Here is a 24,361-nt window from a genome sequence, read left to right on the forward strand (position 1 = left end):
CCAAGACATCAAAAATACTTTAGATATGTATTCGTGTCTACAGTGTGAAACTTATTAACATAATGCAATCTTGTAATTGCTGTGTTTCTTCCATATTTATGAAGCTATTTTTGTATTGTACTTGTCATCACTGTTGAACGAGAATACGGTCTTATGCAGACGAAATAAAACCAAAAAACATTGTCTTACTCTCATCTTACATTCAAGCGTTAATGTAAACTTGCTTTTTTAAACTACCTTATTTTTCTCCGTATCTCAGATTTTTTTTTTTTATGAAAAAGTTAAAACCACAAAGGAAACTGTAATTATGTTTGACGTTCCCGTGGTCATTAAAACACCCCAAAGAACCGTAACGCTTATTGCGTTGCCATTCAGGAAAATCCGCACGAGCTCTGGCGGCCCGGCGCCCGTGACGCGTCCCGCATGGTAATGGGCTACAAGTTGCTTCTACCGCACGAGACTTGAGCTTGAACTTGACCGTCGTGTTCGCTTGGGAACCAAGACGCGAATTTGTCCCCCTGCTATTACCATGCACGAGTTAGTGTCAACCCTCATTTCCATAAATTCCCGCCTGCCTTCAATTAAAAAGGCGAGAGCTGAGAGAAACTCCCTTTCTGGATCAGGCCGTGAAGACAACTCACAGCTCATCTAAGCTAAGACTCTGTAAGTTCATTTTCGATTTAGTTTTTTTTTTTACATTTTTATTTTACATGGTTAATTGACTGACTATCAATGTAACATTAACACAGACCTAATTTTGTTATTTTATAATTTAGCGTTTTACTTATTTAAGTAAAAAATAGAAAACTATAAAAATGTACTATGTGTAAATTGATCGCTAGATACGTGCGTTGTTCTGATCATGGAGGCTGTTCATTTAGCGGACGGGATTTATTCAGTGTGATCTGAAAACCTCCCTATAACGACTCGGTTGTTTATCTTCACTCAATCACGGCTGCGTTCGTGAAATCAAGTGTTTCTCTTGTAGCTTTCTTGCAGTCTTCGTTTTTGGTTTTGCTATATGTTGTGGAGAAATCTGACTTGTAATGATTTCGCAAAGACTCTACAGCGTTTCGCTGATGTGACACATGTCATCAGACACGTGACGTTACGGGTCAGGATGAAACGGGGCTGGCGGCGCACCGTGTTTAAACACGTCTCGCGCTTTTACACAATTCCGTTTATGACGTGAACGCATTGTGTCCTGAATTTGGACTTAAAATCTTCCATCTAGGAGCGTTTCATATGTCCTAGGAACCTCACACGGCCTCCTTGCGGCGCACCGTACGTCACACAGACTTTGGCCTCCGCTCTATCGTATAATAATGTGTTGGCTCCGTCCTCTTATGGTGTGGAACATTCAGAAGGTCCAATAAGCGTTATAGGTCGTCTATAAGATAATACAAACTATTATTGCTAATCAAACAAACAGAAAATAAACAAATGGGCAAAGAATCGCAACACGTATGTGTACGCGTGTACGAGATGCACCGTATTTGTGAGGAATCGGACTAAGATCACTGCGTTTTTCTGATTCAGCACAGTCACGTTACAATTACAGTTTTAGACATGATGGAACTGAGGAAGAGACAAACGGGTATCGCTTCCAAACGAATTTAGATCACATTTGTTTTGCACGTGAAGGACCATCATACACAGGAATTACAGAGGATGGGTGACGTGCCTGTCTGTGACGGTTTTTGGTTTTATACACGCGCACGTGTCAGTGTCTCTGTGGGCGATTTCTCCAACATTTTTACAGAGTAGTTTCATATACCATCACTGCCATGCTACACACATATAACATTCAGTCGCAACTATTATTTTTGCATAATTCATGACACTATGACGTCTCTGGGTTATTACACACGTGCTGTTCCTCAGCGGTGTAATCACCATGTTATAAATATGTAGCAACTCGTGAACATTAGCTGAGGCCTTTTGCTCATAGGTAGCTTGGTTGCTGGGTGACTATAATAGGCTAAAGTAACCCCACAGGGGTGAGCTGCATAACCAGGAGTTGTGTGGTTGTTCACATTGCGTGAAGGCAGTGTGAAGGTGAGCGCACAGGTGTGGACACAGACCCCCCCCCCCCCGAAGGACCTAACCAAGACACCTGAGCGCCGGGCAGGCTGACTGCTTAAACGCTTTAAGGCAGCAGTCCAAACAGAGTGCAGGTGCATGCTGGTCGCTAAGAAAGATTTATATGCAGATTTACAAAGGTTGGTGGCCAATCAAGATCTTGCATGCGGCAGGATGTAGACTAAACACCAACACACATTTAGCTGAAGTCCTTCGGACTGCGCTGTACCTGAGCCGATGGCCAGGGGTGTCTGGTTTTACTTGTGCTTTTGTAATAAGGCCATACGTTTGGAAACCTGGAAAATTAAGAGCGGACCAAAACAATTTTTAAGGGTTTAAAAAAGTAAATAAATCGTTTTTTTTATTATTATGCACATTCAAATGTTTACCTCGCTGTGTTTAATTTATGCATTATTTAATTGCAAGCTACTTGCATAATACAAGACTCAGCACCCACAACATGTACAAAGAAATAAAGAAGTAATCAGCAAAAGAATAGCAATCTCAGTCCCTTACTAACACACGACCCACAGCGAGACATACAAAAAAACCCATAGGCGCTCATTTGATAGCTACAATATAGCGTAGAACTGGAATACCGCGTAGTATTAAATGGCTAAACAGCTTACGATAGACCATGACGCAGTCACACATACGTCATCACTGGATCCTCGTCCGCGTGAAGCTCTTTGCGTAGACCGAAAAGCTTCAGCACGTGGACATACAAATGAAGCTTCTTAGCCTGGTAAACAACAAACAAACAAACAGCATTAGGTGTTTGTTAACATTCGGATTCTACTTTTGGATGTTGATGTTAATTTCCCTTAATAAAAATAAATACATTTGAGAACTCAACTCAGTGTACAAATACTTTAAAAACCTCTGCGCGTACGGGAATAGGGTTGTGCTGTAAAGAATATATACGAGGCTTATACAAGAGACAGCTATACATTCCTGCAAATAGCCTATAGAAATAGTGCAGAAATTCTGCTGAAATGTAAGCAAAACATCTATCTATCCGTCTATCTGTCTATCTAGTCTATCTATCTATCTATCTATCAATCATATATATATATATATATATATATATATATATATATATATATATATATATATATATATATATATATATATATAATAACTTAATAACTTAACACCAAAATATATGAAACAACCCATCCAGGAACACTTCAGTTAAAAGATTTAATATTAAAAGTAATATTCTGGGTAGGTCGTGCAGGATTACATGTTGCCTTTTTTATCTTTTGCTGTACTGAATGTCTTTTGGAGCTGATAACAACACTAAATGTATTATCTAAAAATTCCTTTAAAACCGAGGTTGAAGGTTAAAGCGATGACTGAAGAAGGTTAGGGGTCAAGGTCAATGATTAGCCACGAAGACAGGCGTACACAAAACGCCAGAAACAGAAACATTTAGTTTGTCATCTTAAATGTAAACATTTTAAAATGTTATTGTAATTTGACACAATTTCAGGATTACATGTTCATTGTAATGGACTGGATGCTCAGAGGTCTTTGGAAATAGTTTAATCTAGTTTCAACTTGCAGTAAAAACAACTTAAAGATGGTGCTCAAAGATTCCCTTAAAACCTGGGCTAGTTATTTGAATGTAGTGATAGTGATTGAATGTTAATGTAATATTAAATCTTTTAAAGAAAATTGTTATGTTAACATTTCAAAATGTTGGAATACATAGGAGGTCCGTTTTTTATACGCCCACATTTGGAAGAAGTAGGCCTGTCTGCGCAATTGCGTATTTACGTAGCTTTAAATTAAAATTATATTTGGGTTTTCATATATAGTTAACTTGATTGTATGCAATAATATATTAGCATAATATATTAGATATATTCAGCTTTTGGGCCGACATAAAGTACTGGTAATGGCAATGCAGAAGTGCCCTTAATGTTAAAAGTATAAGCGTGATTTATAAAAACCTCTGAGGTTTTTCTTGTCCGTTTTAGCGCATAAATAAAATAAAAGTCTATGTGAATGAGCGTGTGCGAACTCTTAATATCAGGAGAAGTGTATAGGTCGCTGTATCTGTGTCCGTATATTTAAGGGTTTAAAATATTTTACTGAAAATCTCAATCGTAATTACAATGTAATTTATCTTACAATGTATTTATCTTAGGAGGCCAGACACTCAATAGCCTCAATAGGTTTGAGTATTCTTATATGTAGTGATGCGTATAAAAGCACACAGCTTCTGTGTGTATTAGTTTATTTTTTAATGGTTTAGGGCTTGTGTTGCAGTATACTCGCGTTTGTGTGTTTGTGACACAACGTGAAATGATCGTTAATTGAAATTCCTGCATATTAGAGGCGCTCTAGTATCAACATCTAGACTGTCTGTAGGTCACGTCTCTTGAATCTATACAGAAATGCTGGACTGGGCTTCCCAAAAATATCGTAACGTTTAACTTAATTTAAACTTAAAATTGTAGAGCGGGTGTTACAGTGAGCGCTCTCAATCATTAAAGATGACGTTAATTCTACGATGATTTTGGGAAATGGGGCCCGTGTTCCTACCCGTACTGTGCCTTAAAACACAACCATGGTTTCAGTTACATAAAATTTTGTAAAATTGCAAACAAAGTATAATAGTTTGATAAAGAATCGAGTGTTAAAAGTGTAATTTATTCCATGTAGGTATTGTAATCAGTTAACAATCTGAACGTGCTGGACATGTAACTACAGATAGAATGTATTTCATAGTTTGTAAAGTTACATACATTAATATAATTTATAATTATAAATCATCAGAATTGGAAGGTTTGCGTGCCTGTGGAGCAGAAAACAGCTTGCAACAGGCTAAATACATTAACAGCCATTGCATGTACATGTGGCAGATACGTGCAAAAAGATCCAACTTCACTGGACATTATCAATTATTCTGCGAGCTGGTCTTCAAAGTATTATACAGTCATTACTTTGCTGTATCACATTAGTTTATATACTTGGTGAGAATGAATACATATTCAAATAATTTGAAGACTCGAACAGTTTAAGTATGCGAAAGCTTGCTGGTTTGAATGTACCGCGCAAAAAGTCCAACAGCGAAGCCGCGTGGGCCGCGAACAACCATTGGCGCGTGGAACCGCTAGGTGTTAATCAACGTGGCGAGTCACGCGTTTGCGCCAGATAGTGCGACGTGTGCACCAGCGTGGAGCCCCGTGACACATCACCAACTGGTGTCTTCTGGTCCACTGGTGTAAACTTATTTATTTTGCATTATGAATGTGTTATTATAAATCAAGGGGATTTAAAACTTTTTATACATTGCTGACACGTGGATCCCGTGATTTCTTGTGTTTTTCGAATCGACCACAGTATAATTAAGAGGAATTCGAGTTTTAAGGGCTATCTTTGAAAGGGATTTCGTCGCGAGTGAAGATCAACGAAACCCAACCGGTCTGCCAATTAGAAAACGCCAAAGTTTAACCAACCGGAGGACTGAATACTAAAACGAGGCCGTATAACTATTTTGAGAAGACATTTAGTCTTTCCAAAAGAAAATAGAGTAAATCGTGGCGATCTGACGAATTATTTATAAGCTTCCCCGCGCACCTTACTAGCTCTGAGATGTTCTGCAATATCCCATTCTAGCCAGGACTGATAGATTGCCCTCTCCGACTCCCCCCCCCCTCCCCTCGCGCCCCCTCTCCCGTGTGCGCGTGCTTTGCGCTCGCCCCCCCCCCCCCCTCCCCGCGCGAGCTCTATTTCATTCTCTCGCGCCTACCCTATCAGTCTCTTCCCTCTCTCTCTCACTGTCGCGGCTGTTTTCTGACGAGAAAAGGAACATAAAGGACGTAAAAATTAATGAAAGCCAAAGAGCTCCGTTCACGCAGAGTTGGAACAAAAGACGGCGAATCACAATGACCGATCGCGTGAGGATCGCGAGCGCTAAAGACTTCAGTTTCAGTTCACGTTCGAGTGAAACTGCTCCAACGATTCAAACCGCTCCGGGTTCAAACCCGAATATCCAGCAGGACGCTGCACAGTAGCGATCGACGGATGCACCGACGTCCCTAACTTTTTTTCCATTTGAGAACCTGGTGAGCATTTCTACTTTAATAAGGTCTTTGTTTCAGTACATCCTAGACGCTGTAAGCTACGTACTAACTTCTCGGTTGTTTTATGCCCTCCTAACAGCCTTTAACTCTTGATGTGGACGAGGTATGTTACGTTAAAACTAGGCTACTTAGTGTATGTTTACTGTTGCCAAAATCAGTCTGGGGAAGAAATGTTGCATTCGGACGAGAAAATCAAACACAATAAATCCTTTTGAGTGAATATAATTTTGACTTCATAAACTGATCTGTGGTGAATTTCTGCACTTAGACTTCGATTGCCTCAACATTTTAATTTTGGTACGATTGGGGTGTGTGTGCGTATGTATACCAAACTGAAAATGTCGGTATTGGCTACGAAAAAAAACTAATAATAGCTACATAGTGTGCGAACAGCTCGTCTAAATAAGCTACAGAAATCAGTTAATCCGATATAATAAATTGTTGCGTGCTTTTTCGGGCCTATTGGACGTAGAACACTTCGTCCTAGCCCAGTGTATATATTTCTTTCAAGGCTAGAATAAATGAGTGATGTGCAATGTAAATAGATTTGCTCTAATAGGCTGTTAAGAGCACGGAGCCTGGGAAAATGTCGGGGGGCCTCGGAAGCCGGGCGGAGACGCCAGACTCTCTTGTCCTCGCCCCTCGCTGTTCCCAGACGATATTCTCATGCTAATGAGGAACAGCTCGCTGTTGAACTTGGTGTTGACTTGTTTCTTTGGGGGCTAATTTTTCTCGGTCACTTGTTTGTGGGAAGATTTTTTTTTCTCAGGGTTCTTCAGCGAGTAATTTTTTTCGAGAGTGGAACAAAAGACATAGATTGATCACGGCTGAGTTGAAGATGTGTATGGGTGTCCTTTATTGTTGAATAGTAAAGAATTTATTTGTAAGCTATTTCATTTTATTTTCAGAATGTTTTATGTTTTTTTTAACTGCTAATAAAATGTGTTTCATGCACGTTCAATGCGGTATTATGCTCAAGTTGCATCGTTACCAAATACCTCATTGGTTATGTACGCTTCGCTTCGCCAAACTGCACGCCTGCTGCGAAATATTCTTACTAACGGTGCTTAGAACATTTAGACTTTAGTGAAGGGGCGGCTTGTGTTCAACGAGCAACAGGTGCGGGTAGGCCTTAAAAGGTTGTGTGTGTAAACCATGTTGTCACTAAAATCTCACGAATTCAATTACTGCTGAGTATTTAGCGAGAGGATTTGCTGGATAAGTAGTGGTTTTTGTGAGTGTTTTGCATTTTGTTTACAACTACGATTTTCCCCCCGTTTTGTGTATTGATTGGTGCACGAACGCCTTCGATTAAACAAATACAGTTATCTATTACAGTTAAATATCTAAAAAACAGTAAAAATAATAATAAGTAAAAATAAAAAAACACATACGTAGTGTATTTGTGTTGTGAGTTTTTTTAGTCTGTGTGATAGATGAGATAAGAGAAATGATATGTGTGTTTAGGACGTATCATTATACGTCGTCTGTTGAAAATGTATCGCATAAACCCTAAATGTTATTTTCTCTCTCTCTCTCTCTCTCTCTCTCTCTCTCTCTCTCTCTCTCTCTCTCTCTCTCACACACACACACACACACACACACACACACACACACACACACAAACACACACACACTCTCTCTCTCTCTCTCTCTCACACACACACACACACACACACACACACACACACACACACGCACACACACACACACACACACACACACACACACACACACACACACACACGATCAATTACTGAACGAGCTTTGCAAGACACAGTCCTCATCTCAAGAGCATTTCTGTGCATTAGTGTGTTTCGGTCTTTCTTGGGAGGTACTAGCATAAACTCTTCTGGATATTGTAGACGTGGTGAGGTTTGATTGGGTAAAGCGTGTTGCTTGCATATTTTATCGGCTGTTGCATGGTGTTCATTAGCAATTTAAGGGAATTTCAGGACCGAGGACAGGGCTTCACGACTGCTGTAGAACTAACTTATCCAGGATCTCTGGACTGTACGAGATAGCCATTGCGGAGTATATTAATTCTTTAAAATTATTATATATTATATTTTTATATCACATGATACAACAAGTCGATCAAAATTGCTTATTTTAAATCTGCTATATTTTTATTGTCGTTTATCGTTATTGTCGTTATAATTGTGGTCATTGTTCTGTTATTTTATTCTATTTTGTAAATGGAAAGAAGACACATATGATATTATAATATATATTGTGTCTCTAGATATATATATATATATATATATATATATATATATATATATATATATATATATATATATATATATATATATATATATATATATATATATATATATATATATATATATAAAGGGAGATACATCTAAGAGTTTAATGATGACATGATTGTCTACTCTACATTGTATTTTATGAAAATGAAAACAACGACAAAAAGAATTGAAAATGCTGGAAAATGATTAACTAGTTAATGGTAGACAAATTAACTAACTGTCTACCAAACATGGCATTTCTCTCTCTTTCTCTGTCTCTTTCCCTCTCTCTCTCTCTCACACACACACACACACACACACACACACACACACACACACACACACACACACACACACACACACACACACACACACAAAGAGAATACATTGTACCTATGTGAAGAAATGTAACTCTCTTCAATAATAAACATCTGAATTAAAATTACGATAGCTTGTGTATTGTTAATAGGCTAATTAGCAATTAATAAGACGGTTGTTATCCTTACCAAGCAGATGAACATGCTGCGCAAACTTCGAAAAAGATTAATCATTTCTTACATAACAGAACATCTAGACCAGTTTTATAGGTGAAACAGTGTTTGATAGCTTTCACCTCGTTGCGATGTCTATGGGTTTAATTCTACGGTCGCCACAAGGGGTCTAACAGCTTAGGTATTAAATATAGCTGGATTTACAAACCTCACCTATCCCCTTCAATAGATCGATTCACATGCTTAGAACTAAGTCTATGCAAACCGTTTAAGAAATAATAATAAAAAACGTATTTGGACGTCTAAATAGAAAGTTATAAATGTATCTTTGGACCAACCATATCCATATCTAATAATACCATAAATACTAACAAAGGCCGTCATATGCTATATTTGGAGCAATGCAGTGTTTTGTGAGTTGTAGGCGGGAACACGGGCTTCCATGCTGTGTGATGGTCACCGCGTGCTCTCGAGCACCACACCCCCGTTATCTCATCTGTGGTGCATTCCATTTTGCAAATCAAAACTATGCAGCTAAGGAAGATTCCATTATGGGTACACGCTTGAAGGTGCGCGTGCCTGCGCCCGTGTGCATGGCGAGGCATTCGTCTGTTGATGGGAATTTTTCCAAGTTTGTTTTCGCCGTTACTTTCTCAATATTAGATGCATTTACAAAGACACACTACCAGAATGTTGTTTTTATGTACCCCCTTTTCCCCCCCAGCAAAGTTATAGAACGGTAACGTGTAATCAGTGAGCTTTGGGTCAAGGTGGTCTGATGTATGTTGCTATTGAACATATATATTCAATGCATGCGGCATAGGACACACAAGTTCAAAAGTACGGTCATTGATGTTTCCAAAGCAGGCCCTTTGTAGTAATTTTATTGTTATGATAATTATATTCGTTCATGATGATGAATATCCTACAGAGCACGTCACCGAAATCGTGAAAATGAGCAACATAACTTGTGTAATATTTTGCAGGATTTTAAATCACTTTTGGTGAAGTAGCATGGGATATTTGTCTGCACTGTTTGTACTAATTTACTTTTGTGCAGAAATGCTGTGCTTTGCTGTGTGTGTGTGTGTGTGTGTGTGTGTGTGTGTGTGTGTGTGTGTGTGTGTGTGTGTGTGGAGGGGGGGGCGGGGACACACAGACTGAGCAGTGGTGTGTGTATGCGTTGCGCTGGTCACTTACACTGGTTTCTCCACGCGGTTCTGGAAGTCTGGCTCTGAATGCTGATATCCACGTATAGTGGGAAGTCTTAACATCATTGACGAGTCACTCAAGAGTTTATTCAGCCCAGTTTACAGTAAGTCTCTGGTTTCGTGGATTGGATTCGCTTTGGATTAACCAAACGGCGGAAATTACTCAGAGGCGAAACGGTGTAAGTAATTGGACACACTGTACAGTCTGATCAAACGCGGTTCATTGACGCTTGAATTTAACGGTAAAGAGTTTAATTGTTTATGTTGTGCATTGCGTTTAAAGAATTAACAAGCTGGACGAACTACATAGCTTTATAACTCCCTGCTTTGACTTGAACGTAGTTTAGGTTTTCGCTTTTTTTTGGAGGACTGTCTTCTGCGAACTATTGAAATGCACAAAGTTGGTACGCTTCCTTTTGTATTCACCAGTTTTCTGACACTTAAGATGTCTTTGTTAGTTTTGTTCTTTGAAGTTTGAGTCAGGTAAATACATCGTGATGTTACTAAAGTCGTTAAAGACCAGACACACAGTTTGGTCTTTAATTAAATTACACGTAGTTTATATTAATTCATAATTTCATATAGATACATTTGCTGAATATTTACTTAGCTGTGTAATCGTGCGTGTGTGTTTTATGTGCCATCATCCCAGAATATGGATAATTTTTTCCCCAAAAGTCTTTGCTAAGGGATATTTGCAAGTGATCCTTTAAGTTATATTCAGAGGTAAGGCTTTAAATTCTCGACGTTGAGCCAAGTCCCAAATAAGTGCTCTCTGGTGAGGGAGCGCGAGTGCGTGTAGGAGCCTCTCACGCGCCAGCAAGTGCTATGGTACCATGTGACCACAACGGAGGCAACATCTTGAGCGCCGCGGTCCCTTTAAGATGCATGGGTTAGTTTTTCTCTTTGGTTATCTAGCTGTATGAGTTTATGAAATTTCATAAAGCTAGAGAACCGAATGTATAAACTAATTCCACACACTTCGAGACCCGCCGAATGGCGCGAGGAGCGCGAGGGCGGGGGGAAGGTTTTTTGGAGTGCCGAAGCCTGCGTGATCTCGCCTGTGCTGTGAATATACAGCTCTCCAGGACGGGATTCCGGTTTCAACATCGTTTATGCCTGCCTCTGTATATATACTGTGCATGTCTGATGTAGTTTTCTAGGACGAACTCGCATGCAACGAACCAAGCGGGATTGTTGTCAACCGGGGACACCCCGTATGCAAACCGTGGCGCGTATATGACGCACGTTGATGATGGTATATTAAGCGCTTTCGTGCTCATTGATCGTCGGTAGTGTCCGAGGTCTCGCACACGTAGCTTTGTTTCGCACTCAGTAGAAGTCTCGATTTTTAAATCAAGTATTTTGTGCGGCTGTTGTCTCGGTTACATTATTACGTGGTCGCGGGGCGCCCTGAAACGGTTAAAAGAGGTGCGTCGTTGGATTGGTTCTCGGCTGCATGTCACGTGGGTTTTAAGAGGAACGTGTTGTTTCATGCAGTATTGATGTTAACCACCATAGCCTTCCAATAACCAGAATAAGTAGGTTATGTGTACAAAGACATATCTTGTTTCGTTGTGTAGTGCTGAAGGGACAGCGACAGTCCAAAACAGGGGATTCCCCTGACGGTACCCAGTACCAGTCTTAACGCTGGCACGGGGCCCATTTTGTTTGTGTCTGGATTGCTTCCGATACGTGATCCTAGTTTCTCACATAGTAATATTGAGTGATAAAATGTTAAAGTCATGCCTTTATTCAAGCAGGGTGTACCTCAACTCACCACCTGCTTTCTTAGATCATACCATTTCCCAATTTGCTGTGAGTATCATATAAACAAACGCGATGACAGGATTCTTTATACGTCAACTTCGGCACGCGCATGTTGGCAGCGGTTTGGTGACAATCTTCTCACATAGTCTCTTGCATCATTGAAAGGTACCATAGCAACGTCTTGTTTTGTGCTTATGAACAGTATCATTTTCTCACTACAAAAGCCCGTGGCAGGCCGTGTTGTGGATGTGTGGTGTGCAGGGCTAGAGAGAGATCTCTCAGCAGGCTAAAATACACAGTCCCGGTTACTTCAACTTAACTGAATTGTGGAGGAAAAATAAGCACATGCCCTGATTCTCTGTACATGTGTCAAAGTACAGCAACTGGCAGTAGATAAACACTGAACGATGGTCTTTCTTCTTATGAGGATCAAGCTGCCAGTTGTGTTTATAAATGCCAATATTAGATAATTATTCAAGCACAAAATAATATATAAATCATTTTTTTCGTTTCAAAGATTCATGACAGGCTATCATCATATTTTAATAAAAGAAAGTATTTATGTTTTGAGTTAAAAGATGATGTGTGCTGTGTGGTCCAATTATAAGTGATCGCACTTGGTTGCATCTGAATTGTATACTTGTTCATTTTGTCATTATCCTTCTAGGGTCACTGTGTTTGTTGTGTGATATAGTTTGTTCCTTTACCAGGTTGTGGTGTAAGGCTTTAACTTTTACCGTTAATGTTGTCTTTCAGCCCTAACTGTCTGTAGGTGCATAAAATATCATCTTGCCTATGGCCATTCCATGCACAGTAAAACCTATAAAGATATTATAGGTCCCCTCGTATTCTGCATGGGAACTGCTATATATACTTGACATTGACTCTTTATGTGTTATACTGTTTTGGGGATGAAATAGTGCCAATAATAGGGTAAACCTACTTAGTACCTGTGTGTGTGTGGGGGGGGGGGTGTTGAGAGAGAAAGAGAGAGTGAGAGAGCTAGAGCAAGGGAGAGGGGGAGAAAGAGGGAGAGAGAATTATACTTAAAACATGAAAACATGACATAAAAAACTATATTTTCAATTAAGAAATTACTATAAAGAACTACAGTAGTGTCAATTTAAAATATGAATCACACTTTAATATACTCTGAAGCTGAGTATAAATTAATCTGAGAGTTTTCTTTTCATGTCTGAAAAAGACCATGGAAGACATTATCCTGTTTGCTAAAAATGGAGAAAAATCTACTACTAATAGAACCCAGAGTCATCAATCATCAAAGCATACCAATGTCCCTTCTCAACGTTACATCCATATTAATATATTTTTTTCTCTCTCTGTGATTTTAGTTTTTTTGCCAAGAGGAGTAAGATCATCCATTAGATTCTTCAGCAGGGTCTTGTGTCTTTGCCCCACACCCAAGAACCATTCTACTCTATAGCAGGTAAAGCAAAGAACATTGTCATAACTGCATAAGAGATAAAATGGTAATATGATAATATGAAGTGATAGTGTGTCTATTCTGTTTAAGGGAGTCCATGAAACAGCAAAGCACTGTGATCAGAACCATTTACAACATACAGTCGACAGTGTTGTGCCTATAAAATCGGCATTAATTAGGCCTTTGATTTTGTCTGTTTTGGTACAGTTTATAGCTGTGTGTTGTGTCACTCTACATGTTTCAACATTTGGAATAATTACTTAGGAGAATTTCGAAATGGCTGTAAAATATCTCAGTCTTGTGGATGGCTTGCCTCCAGATAAGGCACCGAACAGATTACATTTTTTGTAACTAACTTGGTTTTTGCTATCATAATATCAATTAAGTATTAAGTAATTCATTTACCAGCTCCAGTGTTATAAAGCTAAATATTCTACATTGAATGCCCGCATTAAATTCACACGAGACCACAACTTAGCTATATGTTTTCTGTAACCAACTTTCTAATTTACACTTAATATAGTTGACAAACTACATTTCCCATGAGCATAGTGCTATTTCGTTACCTGTTCTGTCCCAATGTTGACCACGATCTGTGCACACAGGCATCTGTTTCGGCCTGCAAATTGCATTATTTCAACTACCTTTACAAGCCAACGTTATTGGTGTCCTTGTTTTTTCTTTGTTTTGTCATTTAAACCAGTGAAGTTTTCACCCTTATGTTTTTAAACAACAGCAGAGGGTTTGAGAGGGTGAGGGTTAGGGTGAGGGTTAGGGTGAGGGTTAGGGTGAGGGTTACCTCTCACAAGCCTACGTCCCAGACTCCCCAGTAGTGTGTGGCACTCAGAGAGAGAGAGAGAGGTGGGGTTCCTGCCCTGTCGCCCTGTTTCATTCTCCACAGGTCTGGAGGTGTCCTGAATCCACCACTTTTTCTTCCTGAAATACCAACAGTGAATTCAGTGCATGATGAATATTAATCATTTGATTTAATTTTAGTGTAATTATATTTACTCACGTGCAAAAAAAAAAAAAAGAAAAGAAAAAGGGGCATATAACAGCGTTGCGGTCTATAGTGGGGAGTGTGTGAATGGTGGATTGGAATGTGTGGAGAAGCTGGCGTTCCTGTAAGGCTGAAGACACCGGGACACTGGGACACCGGGACACCGGGACAACCTCGAGGGACGAGGTCAACATGACCTGTACATGACCCAGCTTAATCAGTCCAGACCTGTGAATACCAAAGCCCCTCTGGACAGACCTGCTCACCAGCATACATCAAGCACTGCTGGGGTAGTCTGCAACAGTTTGGCTGGTAAAGAGAGTGGGTTAAGACCAGAGATTAGGAGTTTGGTTTTGGGTTAAGACCAGAGGTTGAGAGTTTGGGTTTGGGTTAAGAGCAGAGATTAAAAGTTTGGGTTTGGGTTAAGACCAAAGGTCAAGAGTTTGGGTTTGGGTTAAGACCAGGGGTCAAGAGTTTGGGTTTGGGTTAAGACCAGAGGTTAAGAGTTTGGGTTTGGGTTAAGACCAGAGATTAAAAGTTTGGGTTTGGATTAAGACCAAATGTCAAGAATTTGGGTTTGGGTTAAGACCAGAGATTAAAAGTTTGGGTTTGGATTAAGACCAAATGTCAAGAATTTGGGTTTGGGTTAAGACCAGAGGTTAAGAGTTTGGGTTTGGGTTAAGACCAGAGGTTAAGAGCTTGGGTTAAAACCTGGATTAAGACCTGAGATGAATAGTTTGGGTTTGGGTTAATACCTGTATTAAAACCAGAGATTAAGAGTTTGGGTTAAAACCTAGGTAAAGACCAGAGATTAAGAGTTTGGGTTTGGGTTAAGACCAGAGGTCAAGAGTTCGGGTTTTGGTTAAAATCTGGATTAAGACTAGATATTAAGAGTTTGGGTTTGGATAAAGACCTGTGTTAAATCCCAGGAAGAAGACCTGTGAGCAAACCCATTGTTAGTAAAATCCATTATTGCATTCTTGTCTGACATAAGTAATAATGTATTGACTGATGTGTTAAAGCAGCATGAACTGGGCATTTAAAGCACACAGGGAGGTTGTACGTCGAGTTTACATCACAGCTTCCTAAATCTGAAGGGGATGCATAGGACTGTCTCCTTGGCAACCGTCTACGTATAGCAGGATTACAGCAGGAGTATCCACATAGCTTCGAATTATACCAATAATTATACCAATAATCACATTATATTACCTATTCTAAAACCTTGTGTTGAACACTGATGAAGTCTTTTTTTGTGAAACCAGACAGAATGCACACTACAAATTCACAAATGAACAAAATGGCATTCGATAGTCTATGAATCCCCGTGAAGTTCACTTGGTTTTGAATTTTTAGAAAAAGTAAACGCTAAACGTGAAGTCACTTCAGAATATGCAGAATATGAATGTCGACGTAGGGCCTTGTTTCTGCTGTGCGAAATGGGAGTTCACAACTCAAGAGCGATGCGAGTTTTCTCACAGGTCGAGGAAGGTCCTCGGCTGGCCGGGCCATCAGAGCTGAGGCGTGTTTGTGTGCACATAGCGCTCTCATTCGTTGACTTAAATTACGCCCTCCACATTGGGTGGGCAACAGGAAATAAATCTCTCTAAACAAATGCTGTGAATGTCATGGACGTGGTGTGTGTAGCTGTAGGTGTGGGTGGAGCCAGGGGCACTTGGGCAGATTCAGCTCACACACATCACTCCTCTGACCAGTTTACCACCACTGGTGTATTTATTATGTCTTACAGGTCCCCCCAAGATCTTAAGAACACACACACACACACACACAGATAGATAAAGTGAAGATCCAATCGTCATTTCACCATCTCCCTGAATAGGAAAACAAAGCTAAATTGTAAACAAAGTAAAAGTGTTGAGCCTGCAGGGGAAAAAGAAAAGAAAGAACAGATGAGAAAAGAAAAGAGAGATTTTTGGATGTTCAGGTTTGTGTAGCTGTGACCGGCCCAGCGAGTGGAGACTGACCTCTTTAACGCTTCTACAAAACGGAGCTTGAATAATGAGATGTATTTATGAAGACCACTGGGGGGGCGGGAAGGTAGCTGGTGGAGTTGGGGGGGGGGGGGGGGGGGAGTGTGGAGTTGGGCGGGGGGTCTGGTGGAGGTGGAGTGGGGGGGTATGGTGGGATAGAGTTGGGCGGGGGGTCTGGTGGAGGTGGAGTGGGGGGGTATGGTGGGATAGAGTTGGGCGGGGGGTCTGGTGGAGGTGGAGTGGGGGGGGTATGGAGGGATAGAGTTGGGGGGGGTCTGGTGGAGGTGGAGTGGGGGGGTATGGAGGGATAGAGTTGGGGGGGGTCTGGTGGAGGTGGAGTGGGGGGGTATGGTGGGATAGAGTTGGGGGGGGTCTGGTGGAGGTGGAGTGGGGAGGGTCTTTTTGAAAAGGAGCAGACTGGAGATTGAATGGAGAGGGGTTAAAGAATGGGGGGGGGGGTTAGGGAGACGGAGTGTGTATGTGTGGGGGGGGGGGGGTTAGGGAGACGGAGTGTGTATGTGTGGGGGGGGGGGGGGGCATGGTGCTTTTGGGCCTCCACTAGTGGGGTGCAGAGGGGCAGCTGTGAAAAGAGTGGGGTGGAAAGAGAGGGAGAGACAGACAGAGAGAGAGAGAGACAGACAGAGAGAGAGAGAGAGGCATCTGTGAAAGGAGTGGAGCCCTTTTTCCCACGCCCAGCACGACACGAAACAGTCGCACAGCCTGGAAGGGTCACGTCACACACGGCTAATATATACGCAGAGCGACAGAGAATATCAGAGAGAGACAGACAGAAAGTGTCTGATGATAGACACCTGCATCTCTCAGACACACTCATGTCTCACTCTCCACCCTACAGGAGCACAGCTCCAGCATCCATAGATGGTGAAAGACCGTCTTATTGACCTCAGTGAAACATACTAATTAATTCAAGGCCAGTTTTTTTTCATGCAAATTCTAGTGTAGTTCATGAAAAATGCCTGTGTGGTTTGCTTATGTTTGCAAAAAATATATTTTTTTAAACTACAGTCACTCAGCAAACTTGGCCAGCCGATTGCTAAACTTGGCCTTGTACATGTCTGTCTCTGAGTCATGACCATATCTGTGTGTGTGTGTGTGTGTGTGTGTGTGTGTGTGTGTGTGTGTGTGTGTGTGTGTGTGTGGGAGGAGAGGCAGACTGATCTAGTGAGACAGAAAGAGCAGCTCAACACAAACCGTTGTGTGTGTGTGTGTGTGTGGGGGGGGGGGGGGGGGTGTCTGTTAGTGGAATACATAGCAACTTAGTTGGAATGTCTTTCTGAGGGTCATTCAATAAGATCTGTGATCTATGTCCATAATAGGGGGCCAACAGAGGGTGTGTGTGTGTGTGTGTGTGTGTGTCACAGAGACCTGGGGCATGGGAGGAGAGTTGTTCTAAAGTCTTTGGACAGCTTTGAATGTAGAAGAAACATCTAAACATTATTTCTGAGTGGGAAGGATGGTTTGCTCTAAAACAACACCTTACAGTGTGTGTGCTGTACCCATGTGGTCCAGTGGCCTCCTAAGACCGTGAAAGACACAGGGAGACTTCTCATCGCACACCAGTGAGAGAGCGTGTTGTTTGTGAGCTGACAGTGTTCACTATAACAGCAGAAAATAAGACCGTTGAAGATTATTTAGTATATATTTGTGTGAACATGCACAGTATCAAAGGACTTTCAGACCACGAGTCCTCATGGCTCTGTCCCCTGGAGGAGACCTAAAAGCCCAGAAACACCCTCTCACTTAGAGTCATTTTTATGACTCTGTAGTTTTGAGGTGTTAAATCGCATTTACATACACGGATGTTTTATATCAAAGGATCCTCACAAATGTGCCGATGAAAGCAAAGCCCCCCCCCCCCCCCCCCCGGCGCTTTTGTATTAGCATAACACAGTCGTCATTAGTGGCGGAGCTGTGTGGTGGGCGGAGCCCTCTCCCCGCGGCCCCGCCTCCTGAATGCGCTTGGCGGCCGTGTCACGCTCAATTTGCTCCCGCATGCCTTGTTTACCCTCCTTTATGTTCCTGGAAAACCTCAAAGACACAAGCTCGTCCTTTGAGCAAATACAGACCAGCGTGTTGCATCCACCCTGCTCCACCCGCTCCTCCCGGACACCCACCCTCCCCTCCGCCTCCTTTCTTCCCTTCTCCGCAGATTCAGATGGAAATGAGGAAGGGGAGGAGCTCCTTCTAATTAGTTCAATGCGAGGATGCTTAGCGCCAACCGCCGGCCTCTTTGTGCGGGCGTGCGTGGAGCGTCAGGGTGGTGCCGGCGGAGGTGGAGGTGGTTTTGGGGTCGGACCTGAATGGCTCCTCTCTCCGGGCCCTTGGGGGGAGGGGGAGAAAGAGAGAGAGAGAGAGTCAACGAAGACACTTTGTCACCCCATCTCTAGGCAAACAACGAGGAGGCATAAACAAACGAGTTTGTTTTTGAAGATGTTGCAGGTGATGAGTGTAGAGACCTCACATGTTAAAGTGCCCCAGTGCGTGTGAGAACGTCTCCACGGGCCCTCGCGCTGGATTCTGTCACTGGAAAATAATGGTATGAAATTACCAGTGTTAATTGCTTCATCGGTAACGCGGTCGATTCTTTAGGCGGCTCGGTGCTCTCAGAATATCGCCACGCGTTGACTGTTCAAATTAAACTGTCTGTTTCGTGTTTTAGTCCATTAGAAATGACTGTTGAGCATTCCTGTTCATTTCCCCTAAAAAGGCGCTGAACGTTAAATAACATAATTACAAAATTATCTAAACCTTAGCATACCAGACCCGTCAGCGTGTCAGCAAAACGCTCGTGACACAAACGGAGAATAAAAGCAGGTTATAGCAGCGGGTGGTATTTTCTGAAGTCCCTTCATAGCTCAGCAGACACCGTGCGTTTTTCTGCTGGGTGTTTCGGGGATGGGGGGGTCTGACCGTGGTGGGGGTGTGCACACATGATTCTCCTCTAGCGGCTTTGAGTGGCCTCTTCTGATCAATAGAGAGAGAGAGAGAGAGAGAGAGAGAGAGAGTGTGTGTGTGTGTGTGTGTGTGTGTGTGTGTGTGTGTGTGTGTGTGTGTGTGTGTGTGTGTGTGTGTGTGTGTGTGTGTGTGTGCGTGCGTGTGTGTGTGTGTGTGTATACGCCGCTTGCTAGTTCGGTGCAGTATAGAGCAAACACACACAGGCTTCGTGGAAACAGGAGAAGTGTGTGAATGGCCCTAAATGGTCGTTTCAGGCTAATCTGTTTATTTGTTCAATTCATTAGCATTCCTGAATCTATTATTAGTTGTCTGTACTTGTGTTTCAGGGGGTGACTACGAAATAAAGACAAGATGTTTATTTTACAAACATGGCAAAACACATATAACAGAAGTAAGTATAATAGAAAATGTGCCCATTACATTTATATTAATTATGATGAAAAATACCTGAAAATATGTAGGAAGTGAGATATTTGTGAGTAAAACTACATTCCTGTGTCTCTTGAGTTCATGTAAGGTTTGTTATAATGTCGGAGTGAATTAAGTTTGAAACGTTGTTCATGTGTGTTCAGATCACCTGCCTCTCCCGTGTCAGTCAGGGTGTGTGTTGCATTGTCATTATTCCACTATGGTTAGGACTGATAAACTCAGCATGTGTTAGTATGCACAGAAAAATCACATATTGTGTATGTGTGCACACACATGCAAGCAAACACACACACACACACACACACACACTTTTGCTTAGTCCATTTGTTCTAGTCTCTCTTTATCTCTCTCTCTCTGTCTCTATCTCTCTCTGTCTGTCTGTCTCTCTGTGTGTGTCTTTCTGTCTCACTCTCTATCTCGCTCTCTCTGTCTGTCTCACTCTCTATCTCGCTCTCTCTGTCTGTCCCTCTGTCTCTCTCTCTGTCTGTCTCACTCTCTCAGGCCTGGTATGAGTGATGTAGAGAAGAGTAGGGGAGGTTGCTATGGTGACAAATTGTCAGAGTTAACCAGAGGGGAAACAAATAAAGAGCAGTTAGAGTGGAGAGCTGTGTGTGTGTGTGTGTGTGGGGGGGGGGGGGTGCATACACCCCTGAGGTTGCCATGTTGTTCATCTCAGATAAGATGCTGAAATGTTAATTCAGTTGCAGCTGCCACTATACAGCAGAACTCACATAAGGAACAAACACACCAGCGTGTGAAGCGCAGTCTCCTCCCTGATTACCTAAATACTTCAACCCCCGGGGCTTTTCTGCCATGACACTTATACCCTTATTCCCCCAGCACTCACTACCCCCCCCCCCCATCTCTCTTTCTCCCCCCCTCTCTGTCTCATTCCAGATAGATCTGTCACTTCATTTTCCTTCAGTTTCCCTCTCGCACCTGTCTCTTGTCCCTCAGTGTCCCGCGTTAGTGTCCCGCACCAGCCAAGTGTCCTGCGGTGTCCTGCTCTTGCTCTCTGCCCACGTCCAGGTGTTTCGGAGACCGGTAGCGCTGTTGCCATGGCGCGGGTGGAGTCACCGTGCTGCGTCCCTCCCCACCTGGGCTTCTCCACCCGTGATATTTACAACTTTCCCTCAGCCCGCCTTTCCAGGACCAGTCCAAAGCCACGGACGGAAGCCCCCCCCCCCCCCCCCCCCCTCCACTCTTTCTCCTCCAGAGCCTCCCTTCCTCCCTCCATCCATTCATCCACCCACCCATCCATCCATCCAGGGTGGATACAATGGCGGGGCCTTGCGCCGGGCCCGATCGGGCCATGTCTATGCTGGCGGCAGCCCGAGGAGTGTGAATGTTCGCGGGCTCTATTGTCCCTGCGTGGACAGGGAGTTAACACCCATGTCCGGGCCCCGTGAATGGAGTCATTGTGTCTGAAACACCCAGTGTGCCCCCAACTCTGCCCCCCCACTCTCCCACAGCCCCCCCATGCCTGCATACTCCCACATACTGCTTGCAAAAAGTACTCGCCACAGAATACTCCGCGTGGTCTGCGGTCACAAACGTTGAGCTCAGATTGTAAAGATCGTACGGTGCATAAATCACGGCCATTTGCATCAGGCGCTTTGAGGCCAGCGCGGGACACAAACGGCTGAATCCGGCTTTGTTGTTCTTTTTCGTTTTCTGCAGCGAAGAGGATGAGAAGACTCGGAGAGGAAGAGGAGGAGGAGGAGGGGGGATGGAGAATGGCAAGAGACAGATGGATGAACTCTGCGAGCAGCTACTCAGACTGCGATGGCCAAGGGCCCTGCTCCTCCGCACGGCTCCGTCTCAATCCCGGGGAGCGCGGTAACGCGCTGAGGCCAGCTGGGGTGAGCCGGTGTGGGCTTGAGAGGCAGCCTGAACCCCCCTCGGTCAACAGCACCTCTGGAGCGCAGAGATCGAGAGAAATCAATACAAAGAAAGAGGAACCGAGACTGGAACACCCAAGCTAGCTCCTAGCCTGCAAGCTGATGACCTCACACACACAAGAATATATACAAGTACATATTTATTCTCTCTCTCACATGCACACACACACACACACAATACTGCTAGCAAACACCGGTCCTGATTCGGTGTGTGTGTGTTTGGGTATGTTCCTACATAAGTAAGTTTTACCTTGAGGGCATCTTATATTACAGTCCAGAGTGGCCTCGGTTATGTTTCCGTGAGAAGGCTGAAGGCCCCACAACTCCACCACGTTCCTCTCCTGCACGCCACGGTCTCCACAGCCCCCTCCGTCTCCACACTGGGAGATGAACGTCCAACCATGAACTCCAATCCCGAGCACCTCCCAGTGCGTTCCCTCGGAAGGAGAGCGACCCCGACCCCGACGTTCCTCTCTGCTCCTCCTCGTCTGAGGAGATTTCCTCTCCAGACATCCACGCCTGTAACGGCCGCCCCCCTCCCCGTGCCGAGTGGAGGCTCTCAGCCCGGACACTCCGCCTTGTCCGGGGCGGCAGGCCACGCCCCAATCCCCACGCCCGCCGTGGAGCTAACGGACAATGGGACACCCGACGAAGAACCACGACAGAGGGGACGCGGAACCAGACAGCGGACGGACGTGAGCGCGGCTAACGAGGTGAGTCTAGACGAAGTGGCACACAGGAGTTGTGCTCGGTGTAAACTCCGGGCTAACGCAGCGCCGTGTCTGTTCTGAACGGTATTACAAAAAGCCTCACAGAAGATTAGATTATAGTAAATGTAGTTTCCTGGAAATGGAATAAGATGTTTAAAAAAAGAGTGACAGGCAAAGTGGATCGTACCATTTTGTAGTCTTGGGTGGGTTTATTGCGAGTGCAGTAAATGATGAACTCAGGTAATGAAAGCTCACTCTACTGTTCACCGCCACATGCCCGTGCCAGTCAGACAGTGGTGCCAGTCTGCCCTGTGTGGGGTGTGGTGGGGTCAGTCTGCCCTGTGTGGGGTGTGGTGGTGCCAGTCTGCCCTGTGTGGGGTGTGGTGGGGTCAGTCTGCCCTGTGTGGGGGTGTGGTGGGGTCAGTCTGACCTGTGTGGGGTGTGGTGGGGTCAGTCTGACCTGTGTGAGGCGTGGTGGGGTCAGTCTGTCCTGTGTGAGGCGTGGTGGGGTCAGTCTGTCCTGTGTGAGGCGTGGTGGGGTCAGTCTGTCCTGTGTGAGGCGTGGTGGGGTCAGTCTGCCCTGTGTGGGGCGTGGTGGGGTCAGTCTGCCCTGTGTGGGGTGTGGTGGGGTCAGTCTGTCCTGTGTGAGGCGTGGTGGGGTCAGTCTGTCCACTGTTGCCCGGGCTGCTGGGTCAGGGAGCATCTGGCTGGCACGGCCACAGACAAAATGGCCGTCATCGCCGCCGCCGACTGGCCGTTTCCCTCCAAAAGATGGCGGCACCACTTTTTTCCCAGCTTTTTCTCTTGCCGTTTGCCATCTGTGCGACCGTTAGCCATATGCAAATGCTGCCTAATTGCATTTGCATATCCTTGAATTAGTTAGCGGGCCTTGAGAACGAGGCTAATCGCTCGCGAACATGGAGGCCAAGTATGCAAATCACTCCACGGGGGGCATGTTGAGAAAAAAGGAACCTGCGTTGGTGCTTACCCCTCCCCCCTCCCTCCTTCTACCCCTCCCCCCCCTCCCTCCTTCTACCCCTCCCTCCCTCCCTCTCTCTTTCTCTCTCTCTCTCTCTCTCTCCCCATCTATCTCTCGTCTTTCTCCCTTTCCCTCTCTCTCACCCCCTTTCTCTCTCTCTATCCCCCTCTCTCTCTCTCTCTCTCTCTGTCCCCCTTTCCCTCTCTCTCACCCCCTTTCTCTCTCTCTTTCCCTTTCTCTGTCTCTCTCTGTCCCCCCCTCTCTCTCTCTGTCCCCCTTTCTCTCTCTCTTTCCTCTAATCTTTTATGCCCTGCATTAACTGTGTTTTATAGCTGTCAGTAGAGCTACGCTAATTCTGCCATATGAGATGTGTGAGCTAGCTAGACGTTTCAGTCGACAACTACCCCCCACCCCACCCCCCATGCAAATCTCTCACTGTAAAGGCAAAGAAGGGGGTGGGGGGGGGGGGGGGGGGGGGGGGGGGGGGGGGGGCAAGTCCATGACAGTCTCCTGGGCAGACAGACCATAATTACCCCATCACTATGCACACAGCTCGCCGCCTTGGCTCAGAGAATGTGTCGTTGCACCCGTCGGTGTGTGTGTGTGTGTGTGTGTGTGTCGTGCCCATTGTGGAAGCATGTGCCATGTGGTAAAGGCTTTGCTTCGCCTCAGACCTCCCATTGTGAGCACAGATCAGTACCATCACACGGGCATCATAAATAATTCACCACACCAGCGATGGCAACGTCGCCGTCTGCCGTAAAATCTGACGTGACGTCGATGTACAGTAAGCCGGTGTCTGTCTGTCGGGGGCCGTTTGTGAGGAACACGCCAGGTTCAGGTTCACCCACTGGTCTCTCCTCTCTCTTGTGGTGTGTTCACACTTAAGGCACATTTTTAAGCCTAATTACAACAGACAGTGTGGTTTGCTTTGACAAGGATGTAGCACTCAGCGATGTCTGCTACGTGACACACATCTCGCATGCCCACACGTGTGTGAGAGCACGCGTGTGTGTGTGTGTGTGTCG

The 24,361-nt window shown here is 44.1% G+C and overlaps 1 protein-coding gene and 1 long non-coding RNA gene across 7 annotated transcripts in view; one reads left to right on the plus strand and one right to left on the minus strand.

The window, feature by feature from the left end:
* The first annotated feature begins 474 nt into the window (after positions 1-474).
* The window catches only part of LOC143493183 (uncharacterized), a 33,234-nt gene continuing 9,347 nt past the window's right edge, over positions 475-24,361 (plus strand). The window contains exons 1-4 of one of the 6 annotated variants that reach the window (XM_076991401.1): positions 475-663; positions 13,256-13,350; positions 19,641-19,705; positions 21,424-22,357. In XM_076991401.1, the coding sequence (XP_076847516.1) occupies positions 22,046-22,357 (312 nt within the window). In that variant the 5' untranslated portion in view covers positions 475-663; positions 13,256-13,350; positions 19,641-19,705; positions 21,424-22,045. Of the gene's footprint in view, positions 664-5,847; positions 6,162-10,138; positions 10,313-13,255; positions 13,351-19,640; positions 19,706-21,423; positions 22,358-24,361 lie in introns of those variants that run through there. The other 5 variants (XM_076991397.1, XM_076991398.1, XM_076991399.1 and 2 more) reach the window with 5 other exon arrangements.
* Positions 18,492-24,361, minus strand: part of LOC143493185 (uncharacterized) — a 14,834-nt gene continuing 8,964 nt past the window's right edge. The window contains exons 2-3 of the long non-coding RNA XR_013125361.1: positions 18,821-18,882; positions 18,492-18,679 (exon numbers count right to left, since the gene is read on the minus strand). This is a non-coding gene — a long non-coding RNA (uncharacterized LOC143493185). The remainder of the gene's footprint in view (positions 18,680-18,820; positions 18,883-24,361) is intronic.

Source organism: Brachyhypopomus gauderio, unplaced genomic scaffold (genome assembly GCF_052324685.1).
Source record: "Brachyhypopomus gauderio isolate BG-103 unplaced genomic scaffold, BGAUD_0.2 sc82, whole genome shotgun sequence".
Lineage (NCBI taxonomy): Eukaryota > Metazoa > Chordata > Actinopteri > Gymnotiformes > Hypopomidae > Brachyhypopomus > Brachyhypopomus gauderio.